This window comes from Pseudochaenichthys georgianus, chromosome 14, assembly GCF_902827115.2.
Source record: "Pseudochaenichthys georgianus chromosome 14, fPseGeo1.2, whole genome shotgun sequence".
NCBI classification, from domain to species: Eukaryota; Metazoa; Chordata; class Actinopteri; order Perciformes; family Channichthyidae; genus Pseudochaenichthys; species Pseudochaenichthys georgianus.
The window spans coordinates 25,513,779-25,528,476 of NC_047516.1; the positions used below are offsets into that span (position 1 = coordinate 25,513,779).

At 44.1% G+C, this 14,698-nt stretch overlaps 1 protein-coding gene across 1 annotated transcript in view; it reads right to left on the minus strand.

Annotated features, from left to right (window-relative positions):
- auts2a (activator of transcription and developmental regulator AUTS2 a) overlaps positions 1-14,698 on the minus strand; it is a 288,131-nt gene that overhangs the window by 31,539 nt on the left and 241,894 nt on the right. Inside the window, exon 6 of the mRNA XM_034099585.2 lies at positions 984-1,032. Within this exon, the coding sequence (XP_033955476.1) occupies positions 984-1,032 (49 nt within the window). The remainder of the gene's footprint in view (positions 1-983; positions 1,033-14,698) is intronic.

Below are 14,698 nucleotides of genomic sequence, written 5' to 3' on the forward strand. Positions count from 1 at the left end.
GGGGCCAAGAGAGTGGACTATCATGCAGCAGAGAGAAAGCGTATTTTGTGTACTGTTTCCCCAGTCAGGTCCTTTCATAGAGGGGGAGAGAGGGGGGCCCTCTGTTGATTTAGGCTGCACAAAGGGGGTCTTAATCCTTTCAAGGGAACCAAATCAGTCCACAGAGAAGCACGTTCAAAAGGAAACCTCCCTGTCAAGCATGGCCATTGAGCCCCCCCAATGGACGCCACAAATCAAGCCCTGGAGGGAATCAAAGGCCAGAATGTGGGAAATGTGTTTGGAGGTCTGCGCCGCGCAAAGTGCAGGGCTACATCAGCAATGGTCCCCCTCCTGCCACAGCCCTGAAGGGGTCATAACCCTCATCGCAGAGCCTCCCTCCTGCACTGCATGGTTACTCCCTCCCATTACAGAGAAATGTCCATTCACGCAGGGCACCTCCATTATCCCCGAGCCGGAGAAAATGGGGTGGCTTTTAACAGCAAATTAGTGACTTGATAATGAGGTCACATGTGGTGTTGGCACACTGAAGCCGTAAACAGATGCCCCTCCTGCCCTTACTTCACTCCCTGCAGCATTAGTACATCCTCCTCTGGCTGCTGGACAAGCCCTACTGCACTTTTGCAAGACATTGTCACCAACACCACACAGGGCAACATGTTACATATATGTAACAACAACAGCAATACCTTTTTGGTTTGCACATTTTAATGATTCCATTCTGGCTGAGAGAGAATTTAATCTCACGTCTCGGTTTTTCTGTATTTCATACCTGTGCACCTAGGGTAAATTGGATCAGCTTTATGGATGTGATGCGTTATTGCTGTGGCATTATCTCAAACAACCATACATAAATATTACAATTGCCGCACTGGGAGAATGCATTCCAATTTCAAGATGGCAATGACAACAGGAAGATTGGTAATATACCTGCACCATCATATTGACAACATTACAGCAAGGTAATAAGAATGAAATGTCTGTACCTTTAACTGCAGCTGTGCTGAAGAATTTCTCTGAGTTGGCATCGGAGACCTTGAGAAGAGGAGAATGCAATTAGAGAAATATCACAGTACCATATCATTTTACAGCAACATGTCCAAACCGGCTCCTGGATATTGTTACTGGGTTCAGTGCAGAAATGACTGTTGACTGGGGGGTTATTATATGCTTAAGGCAAATTACAATTAAACTTCAGTTATTAAACTGTCATTTTGGATAAAGTAAACCTAAATCCTTAATTGGCTTCAGTAAAGTTTATTAGGGGCTTTTAATATAAGTCTTATAATTTGTACTTGATATGCTCTCAATTTCAACATGTCAAATTCAAGAGCCTAAAAACGAAGACATCTCCAGTGTCCACATCCCGTCTTGCCGAAAATTCTCTCCTGAATAATTTGGGGTAACCTGAGCATCATGATCAAAACCAATATTGGATATCGGACTGAAACAAAACAAGTGGCTCTTCATGGTAAGGCCACTTGATGGCACTGTTGCTCCGTGACTACACAGCCCAGCCCTCCTGCAGCAACAAGAGACATCTACAATGTGCGAGTTGGGATTTATACCTGAATAAAATACAAGTGAAATATGGGTGAAAATACTAAGTCGTATATATATTATATTTCACAACAATATATTGCAAAGTAACACAAATGTTGCAACAACAGGGAAAATAAACAAGACAACACCCGCTCAGCTGCACATGTGAAGAAGACTGACAGACAGCTTTCTCTGAATACAATTATTTTCCGGTAACTAGATTTGTGGATATCCTCATCTCAGATTTATATAATGCGAAATGTAAAACAAGAGAAAATGATGTTAAAGCATTACACTTTGGCGTTACGGTTGTATTTCCTTGTGATATAATGACCTTAATGTCAGGAATATTTAAAATCAGCGTGCTGTGACAGTTTCTATGCGACTCGTGTCTTTTGGAGAAGCAACGTATTTAAACAAACACAAATACAAAATAATTAAGTCAGAAAAGGCGAATAAATTAATGTTGTTTTTTTGGTTCGATACAAACCTTGCCAAGAATCAGGTGTTTTCCACTAATGCAACACTGACAGAATGTAAACAATAAAGGCTGCAGAATAAATGACAGCAAAAGAGGGGCCATGAAAACGCTTACTATTAAAACAATTCCACGTAGACATTTTGCACGTACACACAATTACTTCTAAGATTATAAGCGGTTCAGAGCCAGCGCGCATACCTTTGATGTGGCAAGGTTAGCAAGAAGGCAAATAAGTCAGGATATTACTTTCTCGGTCTGCTAAATGTGGCCTCGCTTCACATTTTGCTTTTCAAATAATATAATCCACACAGAGGGCGGCGAAGTCTACTCCGTTTAAATTGAGAACAGCCATGCGAAGATAGAAGAAGCCTTTCCAAGGAAAAAAAAATCCAAAGCCGTTCACAAAGCTACTGCGCCTTTTGGACAAAGGGAACCATGTGTCTCGCCACGGAGAGCTTCTGCAACAACACTGAGGCGACGAGAGAGAACAATCCTTTGATCCACCTTTCTCAGCTTCCCCGGGTCACAATTTGAATTTTTTCGCCTATATTCTCCTGTGGTAAATATCCAGGAGAGGTAGCCAACAGGATCCGGGTGGGCTGGTGTGTCGGTGCGCAGAGGGAAGAGGGGCTGCGTCCGACGGAGCAAACCAATCCAACAAAGCGAACGGCCAGTTTCCTCTGTGGGAGACGGAGCCAAATCACAGAAGCAGTGAGCGAAACTTCACCAGGTAAGAGCCCGCTGTCGCTGTGTGTTCAGCTGCACAGCCTGACTGCCCTGCTCTCTCTGACGGATCCCGGTCGTGGGCACTCGAGAGCCTCTCCCATCCGCTACCAAGCACCAGACAAACTCCCATTCATCCAGCGACTGACTGCCTGAGAGCTGCTGCCTTCACGGTCGGGTCCTCCCACTTCCTGATTTCCAGGCGGACTTGAATTCAACCTCAGTCGTGCTCCTTCAGCAGACAACCACACGCGTGTTTTTGGGCTTCTTGGAAGCTTGGAGCTAGATTTCACATTTCAGAGGCGCACAACAGCGCGTGCACCTTTTGCGTAAATGGCGCGCAAAAGGAGACACAGCAGCGCACCAGAGCTACATAAGGAGGCAGAGAGAGAGAGGGAATGAGAGAAAGCAGGAAGGGAGGGAGGGAAGGAGGGGAATGCGCAGGCAGAAAGATATTCTTTCTTTCACTCTGTACTGAGTGAGATGATGTCAGCCCCTAATGAATTCCCCAGTAGGGTGCTGCTACCGTGAGGGGAGGAAAAACAAAACGCTCCTTTATGAGCAGCACAGGCTGCTCTTCCTGTTGGACCACCTCCCATTCCACTGGCCAGTGGCCTGAAGGGAGGTCAGCTGCTAATATAAAAAGCACTTTGGGTCATTCAGCCTTCAATTTGAGCTTTTAGCTCTCCCCGGCCCACCCGGAGAGTCTGAACCCAACAAGCTTCCACCACTGACATAAATCATGACTACCACGTTTATAATTTTGTGATCATTTCAGCAAGATTTTATTTCCTTAGCTTGCCCACCCAGGGTCACAAAAAACAGCTCTGCCAGATCCTACAGAGCTCAGTGACTTTCTTTAAGCGTCCACCTCCTAGTAGTGTGTATTTAAAAGAGATCACACAGATTTTTAAAGTAGGAGACTTTCTTGTTAGGATTCACACTGCAGGCCTGAAAGTAACATTTACCCGAGAAGTAACAGCACTCATCCTTCATCGCCTCGATCTGTCATATAGGGCGAATCTCGATCTCATGCTGGACATTCCTAAGAAAACCTCTTGATGGTGCAACTCCTAGCATCCTCTAGCTTGTCTAATGAGCATTAACCCACCGGCTGGGAGGTCAATGGGTGTACAATAGTCACATATTGCAAAGTATTTCCCTGCCAGTGCAGCCCCAGCAACCACAGAGCAGAAAACAGACTTAGCTCATAGCTGAGATGCTAATCCGTCCCTCGGTAACAGAGAGACTGATGGTCCGCTTGCTGGCTTGGACCGGCCATTCAAACATGAAGTCATGGGAAATGGGATATTCTGTAAGTTGCCTTAGATTCAGAGTGGCAACTCAACAGCACTTTCCCCCAAACCGCAGTTAGATGCTCATTTTAAAGCATATTTTCTTCAAGTTACAATGGGCTTGGCATAGTTGTTTATGGACACACTGATGACACGAAGGACAGAAAGTGAAGTACCATCCGGGGGCAGGCAGGGGATTGGCCTCAGATGGATGGTTAAAGTCCAGCCACTTGGTTCAGTTACAGCGGACAAAGGCTGTGGTCACAAAGGGCCTGGGAGAAAGAACACCATGTGTTCATCAAGTTGGAGGCTCCTGCTATGCACCCTTGTGCGTTTCACAGATGTAAGCATTGTGCATTCAACATTAAACTAATGAAGTGATTAACCTCTGTCGTACTGTTGCTCATAGGCTGTGGGAAAACATCTTAGATAACAGTGCCACAATGTAGCTTTACAGTGCCTCAGATCATGAAATCAGAAATGCAGTATATCATTTCTAAAATTAGTTGCAAATGTACCAACTGTGGCTGGATGTAATTAGATCACAGGGATTCTTATGTTTGAAGCGGTAATTGTGATGAAACATCAAGAGCGTATGGTGGTTTGGCTTCAGAAGCATGACATGGCTGGCTTTAGGATATGTATTTATACGACACCACCGACCCCAGTCGCTTTCACAGGCCAATGCGCGAGCAGATATGAAGGAGTCGCTGTTCCCCATTTTAAATGGTCATTATCAGATTTGAGGAAACCACAAGTCTGTGATTAGCGCCACACTGCCAAACAACCGGCTTACAGATTGCTTACGGCACACTTTTTTTGAATTCAAATGAAACAACGTCAGAGATGAACACGGACAAAAATGAGTGCACAGTTTCATAGAAAAACAATGTCTGAGCAAGAGAATGAAGCACTGAGATCAAACACAATGTCTTGATGTGTGCTATGTATCTCAGTAATTGCTGTCTGAGCACGTAAGTTCTGTCTATAGACCATCAGCTTCACTCTGACGTTTTGTCATCTTTTATTCCATTTTTGGACGCCGATTCCCCACTTCAAAGAAACCAGAGGTTGTCTCTCCCCCACAACCATGGTTTAATTTTACAGGAACTCTCTCCTCCATTACAATCACAAGGGGCTGGTTCACTTTTATGAGGCTTCCTTCCATTATGCCAAATCTACCCTCGTTTAAAATATTACTGATAAGTGTAACATGAGTACCGGCAATGTAATATGTTAAAAGCTCTCATTACTTTTGCCTGTTGACTCAGAGCTCGGTCTTTGCTTGACAAGGGCTAAAGATATCTAATGATTTAAAGCAGGATTGAACAGAGAGGCTAGGAAATGGAAAGTGAATGACATTGAACAAAGTCATCATGAGTGGTGAACAGCAGTCATCTGTTTGAGAATAAAATACGGTAACTCCTGAGCTAGACAAAGGACTGCAATGAGGGGAACATGAATGTGTGGGGCATCATGGCGGTTCACCATGAGAGATTTCATTCAAACCACAAATATGAACCTCATACGGTCAGGAGAGGAACCAAAAGGGATCACCAAAGTCAATTTGTTTAATCCTCTGAGGACCACGACAGTAACAATACATATAATACAAGGATCAATAAAGGTGTAAGGATTCAACCTCTGGGGATGATGAATGTCTAAGATAAGTCTTATGGACATCTATCCAAAACGATTTATGTCTGGAACAAATTTAGGACCAACTTATGACAGACCGGCATTGCAACACTGCTAGAGTTGCTTAAAATAAGAAGTTTAAGATAAACTTTAAAAAAAAAGAAAACTGATTTTCCATATCGGAAAATATCAGAAATATGTGATTTTTAAATGTCTTTTAAAATGCATAATGTATAAGAGTTCCACATTATCATCCATCCCAATAATCAGACTGAAAAACAATAAAACATGGTAACCAAAAATATAAGATTTACACTCACATAATTTACTTTATTACCTTATTAGGTAATAGTTTCGCTATATATAATGGCAACTTAGAAATACATATTTTATCATGGGGTTTAATGTTGGGGTTCTAAGTCTAACCCATGGAAACACTGTAAACACAATGAGTGGACCACTGGCAGAGGAAGATCATGTTTCAACATGTTTCACTGCCTATTTACACACAATACTCAGACAATTGGAATCAACACTATAATGCCTGATAATAACATGCAGTGCACACAGTTCAAAGTAAAAACAACCTGCTTTACATGGATATTAAAAAAACGAATCTAAATCTTCTCAGAGGAGGGGGTGGGATTAGATCACACCCTGCTTGTTGCTTAAGATCTGAATTGTCCAAATGTTGCAGTGCAATCCAAGAACTGTGAAATATTTATAATTGCTAACACATAAACCCACACACTTTGAAATGCCAACATCTCCTCTTCCCCAGGCTTTCGAGGGCGGAGTGAGGATGTTTTTTGAAATTAATTTTTCTTATTTATTTGTTTTTTAACAGTCATTACATCCGACCTTATCTCTCAGAGCCTGCACTGGGTTGTCAATGACAACAGGCTCTAATCTCTACCCCTCCCTGACAAGCAGCACTGACAGGCCTTTTCTTCCCAATTCCTCAGACTCGTAGACAGACATAAATTAATCTGTCACTCATTGCTTGTATTAATGTGTGGATGACACACGGCTGTGCATGCAAACACACATACGGAGACAAAGACAAATGTACCCAGCATTAAACCGTTTCACAAACTGGGACACAGTGCAATGCCAAAAGTGGAAGAAGGCTTTGGAAAAAAACACTCCTCTCTCTTAAACTGCATCAATCAAACATCCTGACAGAGAATGAGAGATTTAAGACTCGAGAAATTCCATCAGTATCGTCACAGACATACTTTTCAAATTTAAGGTTGTAAATAACAATGCCAAAATATAATCTCAATTTTGCATATCCTTACCTACTTACTTGAACCAATGCTCGGCAGACAGGATGTGATTGTCATTCTGGGAACATTTTTGGAAGATTGAAGGACACATGGATGACGAGACCTCTAAAAGCCGATCCTTTTTGTTATAATAAGAGCCAAGATATATGAAACTCACATCTCATGTCAGCCGGGGAAGCAGCAGCAACGTATATCTTCCTGTTGTTAAAAGCCTGTAGAGATGTTATCTGCTTATCTGTATCTGCTTATCTCCCAGCGGTCTCTGAAAGCTGGCCGAGGCTCTGGATCTGGTAGGCAATAATCAGATCCAGTTGACATTGAGTGCAGAGAGAAGTGGCCTGTCAACGGGAACAAACCTACTCCACTGGCCATCAGTCTAATGCCGCTGCCGTGGGACTCACTTTAGAAAACAATGCAGACAAGACAATTGGTTTAACCTTCGCTGGCTCAAATGCTTTAGTTACATCCCTAATGCAACCACACACACACACACACACACACACACACACACACACACACACACACACACACACACACACACACACACACACACACACACACACACACACACACACACACACACACCACACACACACACACACACACACACACACACACACACACACACACACACACACACACACACACACACACACACACACACACACACACACACACACACACACACACACACACACACACACACACACACACACACACACCCCCTGCCCGGTGACAAGAGAAATGGGAGACCCTTTGGCCTAAATTACAGACATTGCCGTGGATAATTTCAGACCAGTCAATCACTCCCTCCCCTTCAAACAGAAAGGAGCATATGTGTTACCCGCCTCAAAAACACAAACAACATCATGCATATCAGGCATGACTTACCTTTAACAATTTCATTTCATGTGAGTTTAATTACAAATTCCCAAAAGTCAAATTATTTTAAAGCCCAAATCTGTGTCCTTATTTATACGCCTGTAACTCAAGGTTTACGTGGAGATTAAATAAGCAGAGGAAATGAAATGTCTCAGCTTTTGAACCGGGTAAATCTGAATTTCAATGTTCAGTCCTCAAAGAGATCATTTGTGATGTTCACTTCCATCTTTACATCACGTCAGTGTCCTTGTAAAAAGGACTTAGTGCTGCTTGTCACACAAATTCATTGATAGGATTATTCAGTATAACCTAATCAAGCCGTAGTGTCATTTGATCTCAATGACAAAAAAAAAGGAGAATTATAAGCTTCTTTTAATTTGACCCCAATTTCCTCTCTGAAGCTACAGTGCAGCCATATCCCAGACAGACAAAACATTCCTAACAGATAACCCGCTGCATGACGAACCCCCAGCTTTAATTTTTCTCCCTAATCGGCATGCCTTTATATTTGCGGAGACCCAGCAGACTTCCACAAGCAAAGAGCCGTGGTGCTGGAGCCCCCCTGTGAGGCCTCGACTTAACACTAAGCAAGAGCAACTGCGCTGGCAGGGATAATATTTTCCCTTTTTGTTTCTTTCTTCTCAGAGGAGCGATGGGAGCGAGGAGACAAGGGGAGGCAGGGAGATAAAGGAGGAGGAACTAGAGAGGAAGAGAGCGGGAGAAAGAAAAACACAACAGGAGGAGACGGGCAGAGACAGACAGGACTGAGGGGGGAAGGAGCCAAAGAGGGAGGAAGAGAAACAGCCTGCTGTGTTATTTAAAAAGGAATGACGAGAGGAAAGCATTGAGGACATCACCACTAAGGCGTTGCATTAAAACCTGTCTGACCCTCTGCAGACCCCCCGAGCGACCTGCCGGGCTGGAGGAGTACGGTTGGAGGGATAAGGCCACTGAAACACTCCGTAAAGACCATTCTGTCAGGCACCAACAGAGACAGCCCCACTCATCCACCGCACTCCACTCAAACAAGCCTCTCCACGGCTCTCTCTATGCTCAACAGCTCCGGAGTGGGGGCCTGATGATAGGCTCTCTAGGGGGACACGAGATTGGCCACGGACATCAAAAGCCAGCAGGGTGACAGACAGCAGGGAGGTCTTGCCTGCCCTCCCCCAGCCTTCCCCCTTTTCCCTTTCTGTCGATGTCCTTCTTTCTCCTTCCATCTCATACCATGCCCCCGCTGGCCATTGAGGGGTTTCTAATTGCATTTTGCAGGGCCTGAGCTAAATAAGCTCGTTGTTCTGTGTATAGTTGCCTCCCTGCTGGGGGGCTGAACGATGGGGGGGGGAGAGAAATGGAGAGTTTAGGCCCCTATGAGATAAAAAAAAAAGTGCAAGGTGAACACAAGATGCCTGGCGAGTGAGGAAGATGATATGCGACCTCTCCCAATGAAAATGGAATGCCGATTGTTTTTTAGTTGACAGGTGATCCTTACTGCGTGCCCATTAGAAGAGGATCTGCCAAAAACCTGCATATCTCTGTGGGAAAGGGGGCCTTACGGTGGTGTGTGTTCGGCAGGAATCATATGAAAGAGTGCTTTAACATGTCAGACTCCACTGAGACAGTGGTGGGAAACCCTCTCTGACGTCGTCTCCCCCTCTGTGAAACACTAGAACATGGGAGAACGCTTAAACAAGAGGAAGACTGAGAGTATTCATGTGTGTTGGAGACAGGAGCCATTTCATTTGCGAATCCCCTCCTTTCCCCTGGCGGCCGCTACAGCGGAACAGTGTGGTTATGGTTTGTGACCTACATGTGGAGATGGTTGGGGGCCAGAGGCTGGGGGTCTGTCTGTTGACAAGAAAGAGAGGCCTCTTCCGCTTTGAAGCCCTGTATATTTAAATATTTCATGACCCCCTCATCTCAAGCCCCTTTTATCAGGTTTGCGCTCCGGCTCGTGGCTGCTGTTCATTAATAGCACAGTGAGAGGAGTTAGTGTTGATCTAATGCCCCCATCAGCGAGGCAGATCTGAGGGAGCCTCTCACATAGCCGGGCCCTTTTGGCACGCCGCATATCTGGAAGACGATCTCGTTAAACGCTAGTAACAATTACACCAATTACAGATAAGCCTAAGTGTGTCAAAGCCACAACATGATGTTTACAATGATTAGCATGCGGCGGTATCAGCGGGGATGGCAATCAACGCTCGTGCCTGGTGCCTCACAAGATCACAGGGCTCTTATCTGTCACTATCGATAGAAGGCCACCGGCTGGAGACAGACCTTAGCGGAGCTGTCATGCATGGCACAGGATCATGTGATGTACCCAGCCACAGTAAAAATAAAATGTGTTTGACAGAAAACTTTAAAAGATGTCCCAGGGACAGATCAATGATATCAAATGCAAGTACATCACAGCTTGCCACACCCTTATTTCAGTTCATTATCGTCAAAGGCATCACAGAGAAACTTAGGCTTTCACTGAAGCACTTATGACTGTCTACTTTTGCAGTAAACAATCTTGGTTATCAAAGATGTGTCTCCGGCAGTGAAGTGGAGCGCAGCGGGGGCCAGTAGATTTCCACGAGGGCGTGTGCTGGCATGGTGCAGGCCAGCAGTCTGGAAATGTGTCTTCGGGGCCGGTGACCATGACATAAGGCCCCGCTTGTCTGGTTGTAATAGAGATGCCTTTGAGAGCGGCCTGCATCTGCCCGCAGGACACATTCCACGCTTTCCTCCACAAACTCTGCGCCGCCTTCAGGCTCTGGGTCCTAAATGTGCACATTGTGAGGTTGCCCCGCTGGCCGCCTGACAACTGCACATTCACCATGGGGTTATTTGAGTGGACCCAGGCTCCCAGGGCGCAGATAGAGTGGGTTCTCTCTCTGGAAGTGTGTGTGATTCTTTGTGAATGGGTGTGTTGTTTGTGTTTATGTAATTGTGTATAAGAGGCCACCTTAAGAGTTTGTTTTTGCTATTAAAGCAACACCAGCAGACGCACAAAGTAGTGCCAGTGTGTGTGACGAAACAGTGACGTGGACTTAGATCTGTGTGTTGGTGGCCTGGTGTCAGCACATGCCACAGGGGAGCGTCAGTGCTGCCAACGCTAAGCCCAATCATGTGTGCCTGCCTCAGCTGGACTTATCATGTTCTGTGTTTACCAACACCAAGCTTCAACAAGATGATCCGGGGCAGCTAACTGTCCGTCTCCCTCTCTCTCTCTTGTGCACGCACGCACACGCACACACACACACACACACACACACACACACACACACACACACACACACACACACACACACACACACACACACACACACACACACACACACACACACACACACACACACACACACACACACACACACACACACACACACACACACACACACACACACACACACACACACACACACACACACACACACACACACACACACACACACACACACGATGCTATAGGCTCCTTGCTAAGGTTTAAGAGACTCTAAGCTCAACAGTAAAGCAATAGATCTCAACTCCCACTGGAGTTACAATGTCCATGTGAAATAATGCAGCATGTTATTTATGTATGCAGACAAGCTTTGCAACAATTAAATACCTTATATCAAGCTACTAACTGCTTTTTATCACATCTTTACAATGTGTTTTCAAGGGATATTAGAGGAGCGTCTTTTAGTCATGCTTGAGAGAGTCCAGGCTCTGACTGAAGCCTCTGGTCTGTGAGGGAATCTAACAGGGCCGGAGAGGCAAGCACCTGTCACCCCTTTAGGCTGCAGGCACAATAACACCTGACACTGACCATGACTTCACACATGGAGGGGCACACATATACCGACTGGCATGTTTTCCTATTTCGAGCCATAAGCTGGTTATCTGCATGTATGTAGCACTGAAAATAAACACACCATCCATGTGTGATACGCGATTAATCACACCATTGCACACACAAATACAAACATCTTCTCAGCACGCGGGAGGTGTCCCCCCTAGACCCCCGAGGTGACAGATGTGTCACAACAACATATTGGTTTCGCTCCTCTTTTCTGTAGTCTTGCTTTGTTCCTTTACCCCTAAAAGAAGAAGAAAAATGGATCTGATTTGCTCCGCATATGGCTGATGCATTTTTCACGAGTTACTCTAAAAACACCATGTACCTCGACATTAAAAAGCAATGTAGCACTCTCAGGATTAAAAGCGCATGTTAAATTGAAGGCTACACTTGGCGTCGGCATGAAAAATGTAGTGGCTCTTTATATTAACCAGGTTGAGCGCGTTGAGCAGCGTTTAGATAGACGAAATGGAATCTTTCAGCATTACTAATTCATCCACAAAGCAGTGGTTGAGACGTTATGCACAATTCCACGTCACACTACTGAATCCAAACATCAGTCGCTCACAGCCGAAGCTCTTCTAGGTCTGGTGAAAAGTGTGAATACTAGGTTGATGTCTATCAGCAGGGATTGTTAAATGTAACACACTTCCTCAGTTCCCTTTCGTTTCAATTAAGCTCTGCTTTTTCTGTTCCCTTACACAAGCTGTGAACCGTCCTTCAACCCATATTCTACAAATTCACTTACAGTCCACACCTTTGAACTTGAAGAAGAATTGGGCTATGAACATCTGTGATTTCCTCCTGATTCAAACTAAAGCAGGGTGAAGATGTGGTTACAAATGAATAAGGGAGCTGTTGGCCTCTGGGAAACAAGCAGGCCAGTCAGAAATTGTCCCTGATGCCAAAACGTCCTCCAACATTTCCTCTTACTACACTGATGGTAGAGAACTGATAAAAGCAGCAGGATGAACACCAGTTTAGTGGACCGTTGCCCCACTTAAACATAATGATGGATGCTAATGATGCCCATAATTACCGTTTCTAAAATGGTGATAATTACAATTCTTTTATAGCTCCTTATCCGCAGCCAATCTTGATAATGATTGTCGGAGTGATAAACAGTGATTGCCAGTGTTTGACCTTTGAAACACCAACATAACAAATAAAGGACTCCAGGGTGAGATAAGCTGCTTACTTTAGATGACTTAGTAACAACTACTTAAAATGGGGAGAAAGGTTATTCAGTGATGCTTGAAAAGAACCACGTTACATAATACAACAGGAATGGTGTACTTGAAGCTACAATAACTGATTTCATGACCATTTAAGAGCAGAGGAAACAAGAAATCAGCCAGAGGTTTGGTAATGTGGACCTCCTTTTCAGTGACTTTGTGTTATATAGTTCCGTTAACATCCACACACTACAGTCTGCAATGTAAGGGATATTGTTACTAAGCAACTGTCGACCGGTACTGAAAAAATTGCTGACAAAAATGTATTCTGCCAATATCTCATTGGTGGTTATTAAGTTAGTTCTTGTTTATCGGTAGTTAAATAAAATAGCCCTAAAATAAGACTGTCTGGAGAGTTGATCTCATTATACTGAAAGCTATTATTCCAGAAGCCGGTCAATCTACAGCAAACATCACGAGTTTACATCCCTTGATGTCATTCTCTATATAGCCTGTCTATCAATTGTTTTCAAGCTCAATAAACACAGATAATGTATGGTCGGAATCTCTCCAATTTGTCCGGTACATTGACGTCTTCCAGGAAGATGATGGAATTCCTTTTTTAGCAAAATGATCAGTAACAAACAATTTCAATATGTGCAAACATTTGAGTCAGAATGATATATAATGCAATATATTTAATAATCACTTTAGAATCCGTACAGGAAGTGAATCCACCCCAGGCAAGTCTGAAATGCAGGTCCGCTCTCCCTCCATCCAGCCCCCTGTCTCATGGCACAGATTATGACCGTGTTACACTGAAGGCCTGATAATGCAATCAAGCCGCTTTGAAGCGCTGTGATTCTCCAGTGCCTGCTGTAATGAGGGGGAAATGAAACCGTTCCCTCAGTGTCTGACTAACCCTCTGATGAGACCTTCATCAGAGAGAGACAGACGGACAGACAGACAAAGAGAGAGCATTTTAAATGAACTCATCCATCTTCAGCCATTAGCTCAGGGGACATGTGGAAGCACCTATTGGTGTTTGTTCACAAGTACACCATTCTTTGTCACTACTGCAAATAAAGTTAGCCCATGACCAGCCAACCGAGTGTATTCTATATAAAAAAGGCCAAGTAAGGAACACATGTCAAACTAATTGCAGCAAGCATGTTAAAAGTTGTACTGTAGATTGCAGTTGGAGTTTGTAGAAAAGTGCAATATGCTAATGTGTTTTTATAAATTCAGAGATCCATGCATTCCCCATCCACACTTCCATCCTCACTTGAGCTCTCCACTTCTTTAATGCAACATACTCATTGGCAACAATGCCATGTCCTTCCAAGAGAACACTCATTTTATCACATGAATAGCCCTTAGTCAGTACTTGACCTTGTCTTTCATTTGAAACACTCTGGAAATAGAGATGTATGCATTATATGCAGAGCACAGTAGATTCTACGAATAAGACCATCTGGTATTTCAGAAATGACTATTCCTCCGTCGAGATGTACAATGCAGTCACCATTTTCCAATGTTCACATTTGAATGAAATGCAGTGTAAACTGGGTTATGGGGCATGTCGAGGCTTGTGTCCAAAAGCTATATATGGATAAGGTGTGTTTGGCTGATAGAAGCATGTTGGAGGGGAAAAGCAGAGTAGTAGAAGCATAAACTGATCCTCATGCATAGTTGATTTAAAGAAATTCAAGGAAACCGATTGCCTCAATTATTAAGGCTGAAACCTATTTAAAAGCCAAATTATTTGTACTTAAAGTCTGAAGAAAAGTAATTATTTCACCCAGTACTAACAAACGTGTACGTTCCCCAAAGAGTTCTAACCAGGC